The sequence below is a fragment of the Clupea harengus genome, chromosome 3 (genome assembly GCF_900700415.2).
Source record: "Clupea harengus chromosome 3, Ch_v2.0.2, whole genome shotgun sequence".
Taxonomy (NCBI): domain Eukaryota; kingdom Metazoa; phylum Chordata; class Actinopteri; order Clupeiformes; family Clupeidae; genus Clupea; species Clupea harengus.
In genome coordinates this window covers 15,654,051-15,672,409 of record NC_045154.1, presented here as the reverse complement: position 1 = coordinate 15,672,409, position 18,359 = coordinate 15,654,051, and the positions used below count along the sequence as shown (strand labels likewise).

General features: G+C 44.9%; 1 protein-coding gene across 1 annotated transcript in view; it reads left to right on the top strand.

Annotated features, from left to right (window-relative positions):
• Positions 1-10,050: 10,050 nt before the first annotated feature.
• tjp1b (tight junction protein 1b) overlaps positions 10,051-18,359 on the top strand; it is a 117,106-nt gene continuing 108,797 nt past the window's right edge. Inside the window, exons 1-2 of the mRNA XM_031562307.2 lie at positions 10,051-10,750; positions 16,859-16,985. Of these exons, the coding sequence (XP_031418167.1) occupies positions 10,291-10,750; positions 16,859-16,985 (587 nt within the window). The 5' untranslated portion in view covers positions 10,051-10,290. The remainder of the gene's footprint in view (positions 10,751-16,858; positions 16,986-18,359) is intronic.

Sequence of the window (18,359 nt, the reverse complement as noted above, 5' to 3'; positions counted from 1 at the left end):
AATCGGTTTGGTGGTTTCTGACGACCAGGCTGGTTCTGTCTCCTGTGTTCTGTTATGTAAGGGATGATGTATAGTCCTGACAGGACGAACAGGATCCTGAGGCGCAGCACGGGGTCGTCCTGAGGAGATTTATTTTTCAATAATGCCCGGTGGACTATACATCATCCCACTTTTTAGACAGTTACTTGCCAAACTGATTAAAGACATTCCTCCAAAATATCTCTTTTTTTCAGTGGTTTTGTTGCTGTTTCGAGGCTTCCATTGAGAAAAAAAATAGTTCTTCACACAAATAGAACTTTGAGGTGTTGCGTAGCAACGTATTACTTGCTGACTTCAAGTTACAATGAACTACGGACTACTTACTTGAATGACATGAAAGATGTGAATTAGAAGCACAAGACCCGTTGCCAGTGGCAGCAGTCATTCATCTTTCGCAGGGGTCATTATAAAGAAATATTGGACCTCAAAACAGCGGGCTGGCCCATATAAATCAATGGAACAGCTACATAATAATCTGCTATATTGTCCTGTTGTGTCGAGCAGCACAAGTCTAACCACTGGTCTGCATCCAATGAGCCGGTGTCTGTCCTGTATGTTTTATAAAACCTGCCTAAAATGTAAGAACTGAATTTGATAATAAATAATTAATTTACCACAGACAAGCTCCTTCCATCATTTCACCTGTCTGCTCATTTAAACATGTTTTATATTTGATAAGAGAACAGACAGACAGACAGACATGGCAGGATTCCAGGAAGTCAAACACTGACTACAGACCTCCCATCCCTTCCTGCAGAGAAAGACTAACCCTTTACACCACACACACCCTATTATACACACACTCCACCATACACAAACTCCCAAGCCTCTCTCTGTCCCCCCTAAGGGTGACCTCTAACCCTTCTGTAAGCAGTAAGCATCTTGAAGGAGCCTGCAGGATTGTGTGTCAGGATTGTGTGATCACCACAAATCACTTATGGGCAATTACACACAAGTTACTCACAGAGATATACAAACAACCAAGCCCAACATTATTTCAACGTTATATCATCAATTGTTCCTGGTAATCTGTGCGTTGATATGCACGCTGGTATTGACAGTAGGCTAGAGAGGCGGACAGCCCGGTACAAAGTACTGTTCTTTAGATGCACGTAATCAAACACTCCATAGGTGTTCTGTCCCCAGAGCAACATGTCATGCGTGTGTGGCTCATTTTACAGTTTTTCTCGATTGCTTAAACACGATTTTGACTGATTTGTTTTGTTTTTCAATTACACCTCACACAATTAGCACAACCACACACCCAATGAGCAAAACACCTCAGATCCATTGCAAAATGAAACACTCTTGTAAAAACTATACACTAATTTAACAAAACCATATTTTGTTACCATATGAAACACACACGTTGCATATGACTTAATTCTGTTTGTATCAGTTACACACTGCTGTTGCAAACTTAAAACACTTTTAGCAATTCTACTTCTCAGTGATTAGAGTAGTGTAAGTGAAGTACACATAGAAAGTGCCAATATACAATAAATTCACCAAACACTACACAAGACCAATGCTGCAGACTGATGAAAATATTATTTACAGTTTTTCACAATTGCTAACACACGTTTTTCAAAACAATAACGGCTTTCTCAAAACTGAACACAGAAAACTGAAAACCTCTCACACAAAGAGCTAAACCTGACACTCCCTTTGCAAGATGACTCTTTGCCATCAAATCTCTTAACTGTTCACAAAATGGAACTCGTGTTTTCATTTGGTACACACAGCCATTTTTTCAAAAGACACACACATACATTCATTGAGTACACACAACTAAGCATTTGCTGCACACTACCAAGCATTTACAGCACACAGAAGGGCAAAATTGAAAACACAATCATCGAAATGAAACACACCATATGAATGACAATGACTCTGGAGCATGAGCCATTTCTCCTTTTGTAAAATGTCTCAGTGTAGGCCTACTTTTTGTTATAGTCAAACATAAAACAGCACACAAATATTTCGGTACAGAGAACAGTACAGTAAACCGCGTGATACCGTTGTTCTCACAAACCATATTTACAATTTCAGTCTCCTGTTCGGCGGTGAAAGTGTGTGTTCTTCCTCCACGGTGTGGTTCACTTTCAGTCCTGCAAAATACAAATACTGTGAGCACAATGTATTCTATTGATATGCAGTATTACAGTACGCAAGGCAAATAGATTTTGTACCTGTTCTCCATCCTGAAGTTTCTAATGATGGCAGCAACTGTGAAGCGGCTGAGATTTGGTGGACACTCTGGCCAGCCTCCCTCATGTTCAAACCATGGTTGAGCATATGGTCTACCGCAGCGGCCCAAATCTCATTAGAGATGACCATTCTCCTTCTTCTTTCTCCTCCTCCTCCTCTTTCTTCTCCTTGTCCTTCTTATCCTCTTCCTCCTCCTTGTCCTCCTCCTCCTCCTCATTGTCCTCCTACTCCTCCTCTCCCTTGTCCCCGTCCTTCTTGTCCTCCTCTTCCTCCTCCTCTCACTCTTACCCCTCTCCTTCTCTGGTTGTTGATCTCTTCAAAGTTCTCCATTGTTTACCAAACAAAACAGAGGCTCAAGGCACTTTTATGCTGCAGTCCTCATTGCAAATTGCTCAACCGACCTGAATGTTTAGAGATTTGACTCTTTGTGTGTTGTAGGTTGATGCTTTGAGATTTTACTTGAGAAGTGTGTGCAACAACTGAACATTGTGTGTTGTGTTTTGACAACAAGGTGATGTGTAATTGACATCAGAGCGTTAACAAAGAAAATCAGAGTCTAATGCAGATAAGGCAGTGTGAAGTAGTGCCAAATTGGGTCGAGCGATTGGTACATGAAGTGAAGGTTGTGCAAATTGTGCCGAATTTTCGCTTTTTGGGTGTTAACAACTGTGAAAAACTGTAATTCTCTCCATATACCCAAATCAGTCAACATGTCAACATGGAGAATCACAACAAAACATGTCCCAGTTTTCATGCTATTACAGTAGTGTGCATAACACTGTAAGCTCAGCAAATATCAGACAGACGTAAAATGATGTTTCCAGTACAGATCTGAAAAAAACTGAAAATACAGTACAAATAAAGTTGTTTCATTTTACCCTGATGTCTTTTTAGGATGTGTGCCAGTGTTGACTGAGAGACCTGATGGACATTACTGTATTGAAAATGGCATGGTCACCGATAATGTTGGCTTAAATTTCTCTGAGACTGATAGCATTATTTGCCGAAACCATGTTTATGATCTCTCGATCTTGTTCTTGTGTGAATATGAGCGCCCGTCCTCCTTTCAAGTTTATTTGATAAATTTCGTCTTCTTCTTCTTTGAGCACGTTTTCCTCCTGCTTCAGGATGCAGGTCTTCCTCTTCCTCCACCTCGACCTCAGCCTCTGGCATGGCCTCCGCCTATTCCTCCTTCTCCTCCTCTGTGGATTCCCCCTCTTCTTCTTCTGACTCCTTCCATTTTGGTTGAAGACAGATGAACTCATCTGCTGCATTTCTATAGTGCTTAAACCTGTTTGGTGTGTCTACAATTACAGTTTTTCTCGATTGCTTACACACATTGCTTTGGTTTTGATGGGTGTGTGATAAGGTTTGAGAAGGTGGTGTCATTCTGCAAACATCAAATAGTGTTTTGGTTATTTCACCTTCTGTTAAGGGCTGTGTGTGAGCTGCTGTGAAAAAGTAAACAGTGAATGGAAAAATGTGCCAAAGCAATCGAGAAAAACTGTAAGCAATCATGTGTTTGCGCACTTGATGGCTGTGTTTATTTGACAGGCTCATAGGTGTGGTAATTTGACAGTCAGTGTTTTGGAATTGCTAGGAAGTGACCTCTTGATATACTTCTGTGTCTAAAGCATTCAAGTGTGTTTAGTGTTTTGCAAATCACTTGTGTGTATTGTTTCGCAAAAAGTGTGATGTTGATGTGCTTATAGTGGTGAAAATCTGAGCCTTTGTTTTGCTCCTTGAGTAAAGGTTTTGATAATTGTGCAATACTTTTGATTTTATTGTTTATCCAATCCTAAAAAACTGTAATGGGTTTTAAGTGGCATTTTGGGACGGGAATGTGGCTTTCATAACACAAGATCGAGGGGGTTAATAATGACATAACTGTCATAATGTTGGATTTGTGAGGTCATGAACTAAATCAGGGGTTTTCAACTGGTTTTGTCCCAGGGACCACTATTCTGACTAGAAAGTAATCCACGGCCCACTGATGTGCCTGCTGCGCGCGCGTGTGTTTGTGTGCGTGCGTTCGTGCGTGCGTGGAGAGAGGGGAGACCTGTCAGTGTAATATCTGGGCATGGTGAAGTCCACACAGCCGGTCTATTCGTGGCAAAATGATAGATAGCGACAGTCTCATATCATTCTCTGGTTCAAGCTTTGCCCTGTACTTATTCTTCAAGTACGCCAGTGTAGAAAAACCGCTCCCACACAGGTATTTGAAAGGGCAAAATACACCTCATTGCATTTGCAGCAAGCTCTGGAAATTCTGTCTGGCAACTTATCCAGAACTTAAGTCATATGAAAATCACGCAACATCTGTTGCATGTACTCAATAGGCTTGGCATTCAAGAAAACGTGATGCGTCTCCATATGCCGCAATAGTTAACATTAGCAAAGCACAGGCTACCATAGACTGGATAGGTGCAAGGCTACATTCTGTCAGCGTGAATCTCCTTTATATTATTATCAGCTTATTTTATTTTTCACGATATTCAAGAGTAATCTGGAAATGTGTTGAAATATCAAAGCGAATTTAAAAAAAAAAAAAAAAATCAATGGTGAACTGATAAACATAGGCTCATCATGTCGCCGACCCCCTGCGATGCTGTCGCGGACCCCCGGTTGAATACCCCTGAACTAAATGAAGATCTTATCAAGTTCTAAGCTTCATGACTGGAATCAGTTGCCCAAAATGAACGACGTAGAGAGACTATCAACAATAGTAACCAACATAAAAGACCTACGAGGAATTTGGTTCAGGTGAATTAGATTAGATTGGAAGGAGATTCCCTATCGTAGTGTTCTACAGTATTGCACACTCTGTGATTGTGGAAGAGAGGGAATGAAATTGGGAAACAGGCCTTTGATGCCAGTGATGAATGCTGACGAACTAATACAGGTAATTAGTTTGACACGATGCCAGAGTTTATCCTGAGTTTGTGTTTTTTAACCGCACAGCCTCCACCCAGCGTGGAACAATGACCTCCAATTATTTCCTGATTTCAACCTCACACTGTCACAAAAGTCAGTTTGTCCTGACACGTGCTCAACAGACAGAGAGAACGCTGGATGACTTTACGTTTATAGTGTTACCGTTTTTAGACTGCTTAAACACAAAGGTTTTACACAATTTCCTGTAACTTGTGAGTCAAAGATCCAGCCAAACCAGACCACATTTGCAAACTACAAGCTAATTCTTTGCCTTACACTCAGTGGTCCATTTCATTCAACACTTAAGAAAAACCACAAGGTTATATAGTCACACCGTTTCTCTTTCATGCATCACGTCCAAAGGGTCAATTTCATTTTTCTACATCTTGGCAAAGGGATGATAAGTTTCCACGCAGAACACTCTGGAATACTGTGCTACAGCAGTAAGGTATAGTTAGGTGTTATCGTTACTGTCCTCAGCACCCTAAATTGCATATATGTGTTGACCATATATATTGTCTTTAATGATCTCTTGTCAGTAAGCTATTTTGTATAATACACTGGAGCGCTGGAAATGCCAATGGTGCTGTTTATATGCAACACTGGCACACGTTTTGGAAAACTGAACAAAAATGTATTTGTTAAAGTACTGTATTTGTGTGTTAAAGTATCGTATTTGTGTGGTAAAGTATAGTATTTGTGTGTTTATACATTGCAGTGTAATGTTAGAGGTTTTGTCAGAATGCTTTACAAAGTGAACTGCGTCCCTGTAACTACAAAAGGAATACGTAATTTAGTGATTGAAAAAGCTTAATCAAATTAACTATTGTGTTTGCTGTTTGATGCAAATATTTGGATAAATGATGACATATCTATCTGCGCATACTGCTGGGATTTGTGGTCGTGAACTCCATGAAGATCTAATCAAGCCCTGAATGGAATCTATAACCCAGAATGATTGGCTTTGAGATACAATTGACAACGATGACTAATATAAAGGCCTAAAGAGGAATTATAGATCTTGTTCAAGTGGATTAGATTAGAAAGAGATTTCCTATCACTGTGTTCTACAGTATTGCACACTCTGTGTTCGTGGAAGAGACGGAATGAAATTGGGAAACAGGCTTTTGATCTTCACCACAGACGTGACGTGACGTGAGTCGCCACTCAGCACACACAGTATGTAAGGCTGGGAAAGACCACGAGACAGGATCCAGATTTACAAGCATTTACAAATGTTAACCGTTCAGACAAAAGTTTGAACATTTGTGCAAGTACTGTATTTGTGTGTTTATACATTGCAGTGTAAAGTTAGAGGTTTTGTCCGAATGCTTTACAAAGTCAATTGTGACACTGTAACTAGAAAAAGGAATACGCTTAATTTATTTATAGTGTTCGAAAAAGCCTCATCCAATGAACTGTTGTGTTCGCTGTTTAACAGATTTGATTTTGAAATAAGTGTTCCATTTGGCAGGAGCATTTTGTGTGTGTCATTTTGTGTGTTTAATTTTTTGTGTGTGTCATTTTGTGTTTAATTTTTTGTATGTAGTTTTATTGTCTGTGTGTAGACTTTTAAAAGATGAGACTTAATTGAAGAAAAACTTGTGTAAGCTGTTGTAGAAACTGTAGCACAGCTTTGTCACCGATCTCTTGTTGTGGGTGCAATCTGAGGCGTCTCTAGTCTCTTGTCTCTATCCCCAGCATGAGAGGAGACCAGCGTCTCCCGTCTCTTGTCTCTATCCCAGCATGATGCGACACTGAGAGGAGGACAGCCAAACAAAGGAGCACCAGGAAGGTTGGCCAGTGCTGTTGGTCTTGGACAGCATTCAGGTAATTTCCCGCTCCAGTCATGAGGTCAGTGTTTGAGGAGGCGGCTGCCTCTTCTCTCCATCCCCTTCCTGGTAAGCTGCAGGATACATTGCTGCCGTGTCCTTTTGTCCGGCATGTTGACATTCGTATTTACTCCACAACACCCTGCTGGGAAATGTAGGGTGGGACTTAGTGAAAACAGAGAGAATACTGTCTGAAAGCATCAGCTTATGTTAAAGACAGAGGGGGACACGCCTGTGTTTGAGTTGCTTTGTGAAGTTATCCATCTTGCATTAACAAGTTTAGGTAGTCACGGGATCACTCCTGTCACGGACCGCTAACACGGCACACACAGTACAGTCATGGTCAAATTTTTTTGGCAGTGACACTAACTCTGTGTTTTGCAAAACGTTGCTGCTTCAGTTTTATTCGTGGTGGCGATTCACATCGTTTCTAGATTATTGTGCAGTGATCAGATGCATTTTGAATGAACTGCAAAGAGCTTCATTGGCATACAAAATGAACTTAATCACAAAATGAAGTTGTGCCAACAGTGAAGCATCCTGAGACCATCCTGGGGTCTCTTCTCATCCAAAGGAGAGGGCCTACTCACAACCCTGCCCCAAAACACTGTCATGAATAAAGAATGGTATCAAAACGCCCTCCAAGACACCATCATGTGTGTGTGTGTGTGTGTGTGTGTGTGTGAGGGTGAGTGTGTGTGTGAAGAATGGTATCAAAACGCCCTCCAAGACACCATCATATGTGTGTGTGTGTGTGTGTGTGTGTGTGCGTGTGTGTGTGAGGGTGTGAGTGTGTGTGTGAAGAATGGTATCAAAATGCCCTCCAAGAGCAACCTCTCCCAACCATCCAGGAGCAATTTGGTGATGATCCGAGCATCTTCCAACATGGAGCACCATGTCACAAGGCAAGGGATAATGAAGTGGCTCGGAGATCATTACATTGAAATTTTGGATCAGTGGCCAGGACACTCCCCAGATCTAATCCCATCGAGAACTTGTGGTCAATCCTCAAAAAGCGGGTGGACAAGCAGAAGTCCACAAATCTTGATCAACTCTCAGCACTAATAAGGCAAGAATGGATCAACTCTGAGCACTAATAAGGCAAGAATGGCCCCTGGTACTAAAGCACAGTCATACGAAATGCTCCTTTGATGGTTTAGGATGAACCTTGAACCTTGTGTGTCTATAGGTGGGTGGTGGGTGTTTATATATCTATGGGTGTGTGGTGAGTGTGTGTGTGTGTGTGTCTATGTGTGTGTGTGTGTGTCTATGTGTGTGTGTGTGTGTGTGTGTGTCTGTCTATGTGTGTGTGTGTGTGTGTGTGTGTGAATGTGTGTGAGAGACTGATCAGTAAATGATTGCATAGGCCTGACTCAAGCAAATCAGTGGGCACAGGCACATCTCCGCTCCTTCAATCAAGCCCAGAGTTCCGGCACCTTCTTTGAGATTTATTGCTTTATGGAGGAAATCTGGAAAAGCCAAACAGCCCTGTTACAGGAACAAAGATTGGTATAATCCTTTGTTGACAAGACAAAACCAATAGAATGCCTCTCTGTCCAGGTTAGCATGTGAATTGGAGATAAAGAAAGTGGCTGTGAGTGTTTGAGGAGAGGGTGTGTGTCAGCAATGATTACCTGTGCAGTCTTTTGTTTCGTTCCACTGGATGCCTGGCACAGGGCCATCTGCAGACACACACATTACTGAGCCAAGCATCACACACTGATTCCCTGCAAGAAGCATGTTTTAATTTACAGTTTCATAAAGTACTCCATGTAAGTATACTAATACATCTAAATACTGACATCATTCAGCATTCGGATTTTAGAAATGAGCGGAAACTAAGGCTGGTCCCTAAAGCAGCAATAAGGAGTTCAGTTCCAAAACTAGCAAGCTAACTACCTAAAAGGCATGCAAAAACCTTGCAAACACCACCAACAGCCCAGTTGACACTGATAGAAGCTTGCCAACAACACACTAACTGGTGTCTTTTGGCAGTATAGCTGGCAATGTCATGCTGTGAAAGCTTGTCTTTCATTTTGCAGGGTATTCCAGCCCGGCACACAGAACTACATAGGGCATATCCTGGATGGCTAGTGGGGAAGACACGGGTGTGTATCTGTCCTTCACATGTCCCTATTCTATCAAAATTAATTTGAGGATGGTACCAAAACTAGTTGCCTAAAAACCATACCTCAAAAAGTGTTAAATTGTTGCATAGTGTTACTTTAATGGTAGACGAAGCCTCTTATGAAATCATACAGATAACATTCAGCCATTAAAGTAATAGGGAAGCAACTGAGCGCTAAAAGATAATTTACCGCAAATGGATAATCTGTAGGCTCAGAGTTCAGACGTGCAAATGATTCCTGACCTTTGACACACGTGCGTGCCACAGCACACAAGGTTCCATCTATTGACTCAGTATAGATATCAAAGGCCTGATAATATAATTGAATATAGTTTGATAAAATCTGAGTAATGAAATATAAATGATTTATGATTTATTGATTTCATTTGAATTCCAGGCTGCGGTTGTGACATCATCATTGTTGTCTCCAGAAAGCAATCTTACCGATATCTGGCATCATTTGTCAGGTTTGAAACTTGGCAGAGCTTCTCCGTCGCGCTGCTCAGTGCATTGCGGAACATGTTCTGTACTATTTAGGACTACTGCACCCTCAAGTGGCCATACGATAAACCCACAGCACTGTAGAAATAATGTCAGGTCTGGTGAAACAAGGTCAGTATACTGTTTTACATTTGTCCTTGGTTTCAAAGCTCCCCTCTAAGATGACAGATTAAGTTCGTGAGTTTTAACTATTTACACACTTTTTTTCCTCTCCTTTCTCTTTCTATGGTCAAGCCAGGCACAGCCAGCTCAGAGATATATGGCCACAGTAAACCTGAAAACAGTCTAAATGGCAATTCTAATAGAAAAAAAAGCACTTTAATTTGTTAATTTGAACTCATCAAGAACTGAATTATCCAGCCAAGATTTCCATGCATCTCCCAGTAAACTCTTAGCGGGTTGGAGTGGTCTACTTAGCAAGGCTGTAATCCTCTTAGCGTCTGTAAGCAGCAGAGCTAACATCCTGACTGTGTGCAGATTGTCCTGTCCTGCTTCAGATGCTCACCACCACACACACCACACACACCACAGCGCACCACAGTAGCGCACCACCACACACACCACAGCGCACCACAGCAGCGCAGCACAACCCAGGAGCTCCACAGGCCCTGGAGCGCTAGCATGCTCCCCTCTCTGGCCTGAAATATGCACCTTCCCCCGCTGGGCCAGTGGGTGGACCGAGCTGCGGAGGAACTCTTGCTGGGGCTCCTGCAGGTGAGGATGTTGGGCAGTGGGAGCAGGAAGTGGTTCGTGAGGAGGAAGCAGAGGAAGCAGCCCGACAGTGGCGCCAGGAAGCTGGTGACCAGGAAGAGGAAGAAGTGGGCCGCCAGGATCCTGAAGCGTCATCGCGCCACCATCCTCAACCAGCTGGACGTGGCCAAGGTGCTGCCGCACCTGGTCTACGCCAAGGTGTTCTCCCCCGCCGAGTACAAGGAGATCCTGGGCCACGAGAGCCAGAGCAAGAGGGCAGAGCTTTTCCTGGAGCAACTGTCCGCCAAGGGGCCCGGGGCCGTGTACGCATTCTGCTCCGTGCTGGAGGAGGTGTGCCCACACATGCTCACCTGCTTTCTGCTGGAGGGAGATGGTCAGACACACACCTTTAAGAGTGAGTATGGGTCTGTGTACATTTATTATTGTGTGTGTGTGTGTTTGTGTGTAAGTGCACGTGTATGTGTGTGTCTGTGTGCATATATTATTGTGTATGTGTAGGTGCAGGTGTAGGTGTAGGTGTAGGTGTATGTGTATGTGTATGTGTGTGTGTGTGTGTGTGTGTGTGTGTGTGTGTGAGTGTGAGTGTGTGTGTGTGTGTCTGTGTGTGTGTGTGTGTATGTTAGTGCATGTGTGTGTGTGTGTGTGTGTATGTTAGTGTATGTGTGTGTGCATGTGTATGTGTATGTGTATGTGGGTACCTGTGTGCATATATTAGTGTGTGTGTGTGTGTGTGTATGTTAGTGTATGTGTGTGTGTGTGTGTGTGTGTGTGTGTGTATGAAGTAGGGAGGCCACTGGTGGGGAACATGGATGAATACTGCTCAGATCCAAAGATGTCTGTGTGAAAATAGGAGACCCAACAACTAAACAAAACAAAACACAGCAGTGGAGAAGGGAGTCTGAACCACATGTGTCCTCCATCTCTCTCCTCCCTCTCTTCCCTCTCTTCCCTCTCTTCCCTCTCCTCCATCTCTCTCCTCCATCTCTCTCCTCCATCTCTCTCCATCTCTCTCCTCTCCTCCCTCTCTTCCCTCTCCTCCATCTCTCTCCTCCCTCTCCTCCCTCTCTTCCCTCTCCTCCATCTCTCTCCTCCCTCTCTTCCCTCTCTTCCCTCTCCTCCATCTCTCTCCTCCATCTCTCTCCATCTCTCCTCCATTTCTCTCCTCCATCTCTCTCCTCCATCTCTCTTCTCCATCTCTCTCCTCCATCTCTTCCCTCTCTTCCCTCTCCTCCATCTCTGTCCTCCATCTCTTCCCTCTCTTCTCTCTCCTCCATCTCTCCAGGGCTGTGAGCAGACTAACAGAACGCATCTAGTAGTTTAGCATCTAGGCCTTTAGCGCAACAAACCAAGTTTAAGGAAACTTAAGGTCTCACTGTAATGGAGAACCTCATGCAGAAATATACTGGCGAGTATGGTGGAGAGTACTGTGAATGTGGAGTATGCTGGTTAGTATGGAGGCTACCTACACCTACACCTACACCTACACACACAGTTTAGACAGTATGCTAAAGAATATGAGTATGCTAGTTATTATGGTGTAGAGTATGATAGAGAGTATGCTAAAGAATATGATGGAGACTTTAGAGTATGCTGGTTAGTATGGTGTAGAGTATGATAGACAGTATGCTAAAGAATATGATGGAGACTTTAGAGTATGCTGGTTAGTATGGTGTAGAGTATGATAGAGAGTATGCTAAAGAATATGATGGAGACTTTAGAGTATGCTGGTTAGTATGGTGTAGAGTATGATAGAGAGTATGCTAAAGAATATGATGGAGACTTTAGAGTATGCTGGTTAGTATGGTGTAGAGTATGATAGAGAGTATGCTAAAGAATAAGATGGACCACTCCCAGCCCAGACCGCTAACATGGGCCAGAGTACACACAGGCTCTCTGCTTCCTCTGGAGTATGGAGTATGGAGAATGATAAAGAGTATGCTAAAGAACATGATGGAGGAGAGTATGGTGGCGAGAATAATAGAAAAAGATGCTTCCTACAATTTTATCCAATCATTTTCAAACTTCAGTTAACCTTTGGTGTAAACGCACTACAACCACCAAAACACTTCAATAGTTCACCCAAAAGTGACTCATGCTGCCATAGCATATGCTCTCTCCCATCAAACTACTTTATCACTCAATGTACAATGAAGTGTAAAGCACAGACACCTTGAAGCATCGCAAAATGCATATATTATGTGTTGCTGTATCCTCTATTTTTGCACAGTTTAGTGTTGTATTGCAAAAGATAAACGTGTGACACCTTGCACATATTGTAATATGAAATAAAATACAGTAAATATGAAATTCAGCTAAATGCCTCAAGACAGCTCCATGCATTTTCTGTGGTATACTATAATACAAAAATAGTCTGCAGACATTTTTCTTTTCCAGTAAAGTGAAACAACAACACATAAGACTACATTCCCCCTTGCCTTGAATTTTTAGAAAAAATCTTTAGCACATCTTATCCACCCCTAAAATTCCCCATATTCCAAAAATATTTCAAGGCAAGCTGTTGTCATGACACCAAGAACAAACGTTTTTCATCTGTTGGTTTGCCTGTCAGAATACTATGTATACCACTTTTGAGTGTGGCAAATGTTGAGGTTAGTGTTGTTGAATAACAAGTAGCTGACCTCGATTCAATTCCTGGCCAATGCAAGATGATATTGTCAGTCACTTTGGATAAAAGTGTTTGTTATAGTTGCATTTTTGGGTCAATTTGTCTCATTAATAGCACATGACTTACATATACAGCAGTAATTGTGAGAAAATGTCTTCAGCGACAACTACATCTATATTTTCCTTCATGCATGCACATTTCAATGCAAATGCTGTACTGCACCACTTTTGTACGGTTGTATAGTGTAGTTGATAACAAGGCTGCAGACATAGAATAGAATAGAATAGAATAGACTTTATTTGTCATTGTGCATTGGATACACAACGAAATTTGTTTGTGCAACCACTAAAAAAAGTGCAGTTGTGCTGGGTGGAGGGTATGAGGGTTGTGTGATTGTTTAGTTCTGTGATGGCCCTGGGGATGAAGCTGTTCTGCAGTCTGGAGGTGCGGGCTGTAGTGGCCCGGTAGCGCCTGCCAGAGGGAAGCAGGGTGAAGAGAAGGTTTGCGGGGTGAGTCTCATCCTTCAAAATGCCACATGCTCGGCGGAGGCAGCGTGTCCTAAAGATGTCGTCCAGGGGAGGCAGTGAAAGTCCAATTATTCTCTCCGCAGACCTTATGACCTGACTGAGGGATTTCCTGTCCTTGTCTGTGCAGTTGACATACCATGCAGTGATACAGTATGTGAGGACACTTTCAATGCAACAGTGGTAAAAAGACTTAAGCAGCTCGGAAGACAGGTTGTTTCTCTTCAGTATTCGCAAGAAGTAGAGCCGCTGCTGTGCTTTCTTGACTGTGGCGGTTGTGTTACTCACCCATTTCAGGTCCTCTGAGAGCATAACCCCCAGGAACTTAAAGCAGGAGGTCCTCTCCACTTCCTCACCATTGATGATGAGGGGTTGAGGGTTTGCCTTTTGCCGTCTGAAGTCAACTATGATTTCTTTTGTCTTTTTGACATTCAGGGTCAGGTTGTTTTGCTTACACCATCCTGTCAGTCTGTCAACTTCGTCTCTGTAGGCACTTTCATTTCCGTTGGTGATTTGTCCTACCACAGTCGTGTCATCTGCAAATTTGATTACTGTATTTGAAGTGTGGGTGTTGGTGCAGTCATATGTGTAGACGGAGTAGAGCAGGGGACTCAATACACAGCCTTGTGGAGCTCCGGTGCTGAGGGACAGGCTCGAGGATTGGTGAGGACCCAGTCTCACTGTCTGGGGGCGATCTGTTAGGAAATCCTTAATCCACATACACAGGCTGTAGCTGAGGCCCAGATCAAGGAGTTTGGTGATCAGCCGGTTGGGGACGATGGTATTAAAAGCCGAGCTGTAGTCTATGAAGAGGAGTCTCACATATGTCTCCTTCTTGTCCAGGTGTGTCAGCGTTTTATGGAGGGCTGTGACGATAGCATCCTCAGTGGACCTGTTTTCCCTGTAAGCATACTGATGCTGGTCCAGGGAGCGAGGGAGGGCAGCCTTAACGCGCTTCGCCACCAGCCTCTCAAAGCACTTGGCGATGATGGGAGTGAGCGCCACAGGTCTATAATCATTTACAGACCAAAACAACATACATACAAAACAAAGCAGAAAACTGAATAGATTTTCAGCAAAAATTATAGAATAATCTGTCCTATTTCAAGTAGTAGCACAGCATTTTGTTGGTGGTGAACATTGACTGAGACAGGTATCCATGAATTTGGGAAGAAGTGGTCATTGAATCCATTTGGTATCTAAGCCATGCAAAAGCATCAACAGTTTAGTTCGCATAGTCGACTGATATGGTGCATGTGTTAAGTGTTTAGTTCACATAGTCGACTAATATGGTGCATGTGTTAAGTGTTTAGTTCACATAGTCGACTGATATGGTGCATGTGTTAAGTGTTTTGAAAACGTGTACATGGTATTGAAAGAAGTGTGAAAATGACTGGGGAAAACTGTAATACATTGAGATGCCTGAACATCTAACCCTAACCCTAACAGACTTGTTCCACTCAGGGGGGCGATTAACCTTCAGTAATGCCCCCTTTCAGTAATGCCCCCTTTCAGTAATGCCAACATTCAATTAAGACCTTTGTCAGGTTTTTAATGGCACACACGACGCACTGGAACACACACGTGTATATATGGAGGCGACACAGGACACACACACACGCACACGCAGGTAGGCCTGAGGTCGCGGTGAATTTATTTTCTGCTTTTTTCCCATCCTGGACCGTCCTTCCTCAAGGACCCCCCAGGAGCAGTGGGCAGCTTTTCAGCGCCCGGGGACCAAGTGAAGTGAACTGTCCATCTTTGGACAGGGATGGATGTGTTCTGTTATTTTGCATGTTTTTTCTGTTGGGGTCCTTAGTAGAGGAAACCTCTTGTGAACACGGGGAGAACATGCAAACTCCACACAGAAAGGCCCGGGAGATAGCCCACTGTGCACTCTGGGGAGGACCTGCCCCCCAGAGCCAACAGCGCCCCATGGGGGAATCGAACCCATGACCTTCTTGCTGTGAGAAGGCAGTGCAAGCAGTGCAAGCAACTGAGCCACCGTGCCACACACACAATAGTGGCCTTTGAGGAAGGAAATATGTCTCACCATGCCAACATGTGTGTGAGTAAGCAAGAATAGGAGATAAGACAGGCAGACAGACACACAGGCGGACAGACACACAGGCAGACAGACACACAGGCAGACAGACACACAGGCAGACAGACAGGCAGACAGACACACATGCAGACAGACACACAGGCAGACAGACGGACAGGCAGACAGGCAGCCAGGCAGCCAGGCAGACAGACATGAGCAGCCTGGTTGTGCTTATGTGGATATGAAACGGGGAGGAGGGGGGTGTGTGTTGTTGTAGACAGTAACTGGAGTCTGAGCAGGAGGAGCCATCTTAAGCCAGATCCCCCCCCCCCCCCTGGAGGTGGCAGAAAATAGCCCGGTAAATCCTCAGACCTGAGGAGATTAGTGGCCAGCCAGAGAGGCAAACCCTGGGCCAGATGGTGTCATGGTGCCCGCAGACTAAACCATCAAGGTGCCATTAGATACTCGCAGGTCTAAACTGTCAAGGTGCCATTAGATACTCGCAGGTCTAAACTGTCAAGGTGGCGCCAGACTCACTCATAGACTAAACAGTCTTTATGGCATCAGACCTGCTTGCAGACTAAACACTCTGGGTCGCATCAGACCTGCTTGTAGACTAAACACTCTGGGTGGCATCAGACCTGCTTGCAGACTAAACAGTCTAGGTGGCATCAGACTTGCTTTCACAGCATCCTGTCCACTCTAATTCCTGCGCAGGCACTGTGATGGTGAATTAGTGTGTGTGTGAGATGGCCGGTAGTGGAGTGTGTGTGAGATGGCCGGCAGTGGAGTGTGTGTGAGATGGCCGTTAGTGGGGTGTGTGTGAGATGGCCGGGAGTGGAGTGTGTGTGAGATGGCCGGGAGTGGAGTGTGTGTTAGTGGAGTGTGTGTGAGATGGCCGGTGGTGGAGTGTGTTCTGCTGCAGTTGTGTATTTTGGTGCCATTGACTGTTTCCCAGGTCACATTATTGTTTACGGTATCATACCTGCACTGCAAATTGCTACATCTACCGAAAGGCCATCTGCTGTTTTTAATGTCACACACACACACACACACACACACACACACACACACACACACACACACACACACACACACACACACACACACACACACACACACACACACACATAGGCACACACACACACACACACACACACACACACACAGATAGGCACACACACAAGTATGGGCACACACACACACACACACACACACACACACACAGAAAGTCCTGCCCCCCCCCCCCCCCACACACACACACAGCACAAGTGTTGACTCTGAATTTGGCCTCTTGCCCCTTCACAGATGGGTCCTCCTGCCACAGAGCCAAGCAGGGGCAAGTTATACCCCACAACCATGACAACGACCACTCCATAGGGCGGGAAGCCATGCGTTTGCCCCCCATGTACTCAGACCCTCTCTTTGACAGCAGGTAAGCCACTACTGCTTCCTCTCTCCGTTTCTCTCTCTCTCCCTCTCTCCCTCTCTCCCTCTCTCTCTCTCCCTCTCTCCCTCTCTCTCTCCCTCTCTCTTTCTCTCCCTGTTTCTTTCTCTCTCCCCTCTCTCTCCCCTCTCCCTCCCTCCATCCTTCCCTCTCTCTCCATCCCTCTCTCTCTTTCTCTCCCTGTCTGGTTCTCTCTCCCGCTCTATCTCCTTCCCTCCCTCTCTCCCTCTCTCTCTCTTTCTCTCTCTCTCCCTCCCTCTTCCCCCCTCTCTCTTTCTCTCTCTCTCTCTCCCTCCATCTTTACCTCTTGCTCCCTTCTCTTCTCGCTCTCTCCCTCTCTCTCTCCCTCCCTCTCTCCCTCCCTCTCTCCCTCCCTCTCTCTCTCCCTCTCCCTCTCCCCCTCACTCCCTCTCTCCCTCCCTCTCTCTCTCCCTCTCTTTCTCCCTCTTCCTGCTGAGCTGGATTACATAAGAGTCAGTCCCAGTGTCCTTTGTGGATTTGCTGTAGTGAGTGCGCAGAGGTGTGCACTGTATGTGTGTGTGTGTGTGTGTGTGTAATGTACTGAGTGCGCCGAGGCATGCACTGTGAGTGTGTGTGTGTGTGTGTGTGCGTGTGTGTGTGTGTGTGATGTATTGAGTGTGCTCTGTGATGATAATGTTGACTCTGCATTAGAGTGTGAGAGGCGCTCGCTCCCTGTAGGAGAGGGTGGAGAGAGGGAGGAGAGGGAGGAGAGAGGGGAGAGGGGAGATGGGAGAGGGAGGAGAGAGAGGAGATGGGAGAGGGGAGAGAGAGAGGGGGACTGTGCACCTCCCTCCCCCACTCCTCCATGCTGGGCCTGGTGATATCATTGTCTGAGGAGCAGCCCAGCTCATCACTCCAGAGGGCAGGGAGGGCACTGCAGGGACAGCTTTTGTGCTGTAGAGGAGTGTGTGTGTGTGTGTGTGTGTGTGTGTGTGTGTGTGTGTGTGTGTGTGTGTGTGTGTGTGTGTGTGTGTGTGTGTGTGTGTGTGTGTGTGTGTGTGTGTGTGTGTGCGTGTGTGTGTGTGTGTGTGTCTCATGTGAGTCTCATGTGTTTCTATAGAATCACCCATCTCACCCATCTCACCCTACAACCCTTCCTCCCTTCCCTACTCCCTCCCTCTCCTCCACTCTCCTCTTCTCCTCTCCCCTCCTCTCCTCTTCATCTCTCCTCTCCTCTCCTCCACTCTCCTCTTCTCCTCTTCTCCTCTCCTCTCCCCTCCTCTCCTCTTCATCTCTCCTCTCCTCTTCTCCTCTCCTCTCCTCTCCTCTCCTCTCCCCTCCTCCACTCTCCTCTTCTCCTCTCCTCTCCCCTCCTCTCCTCTCCTCTTCTCCTCTCCTCTC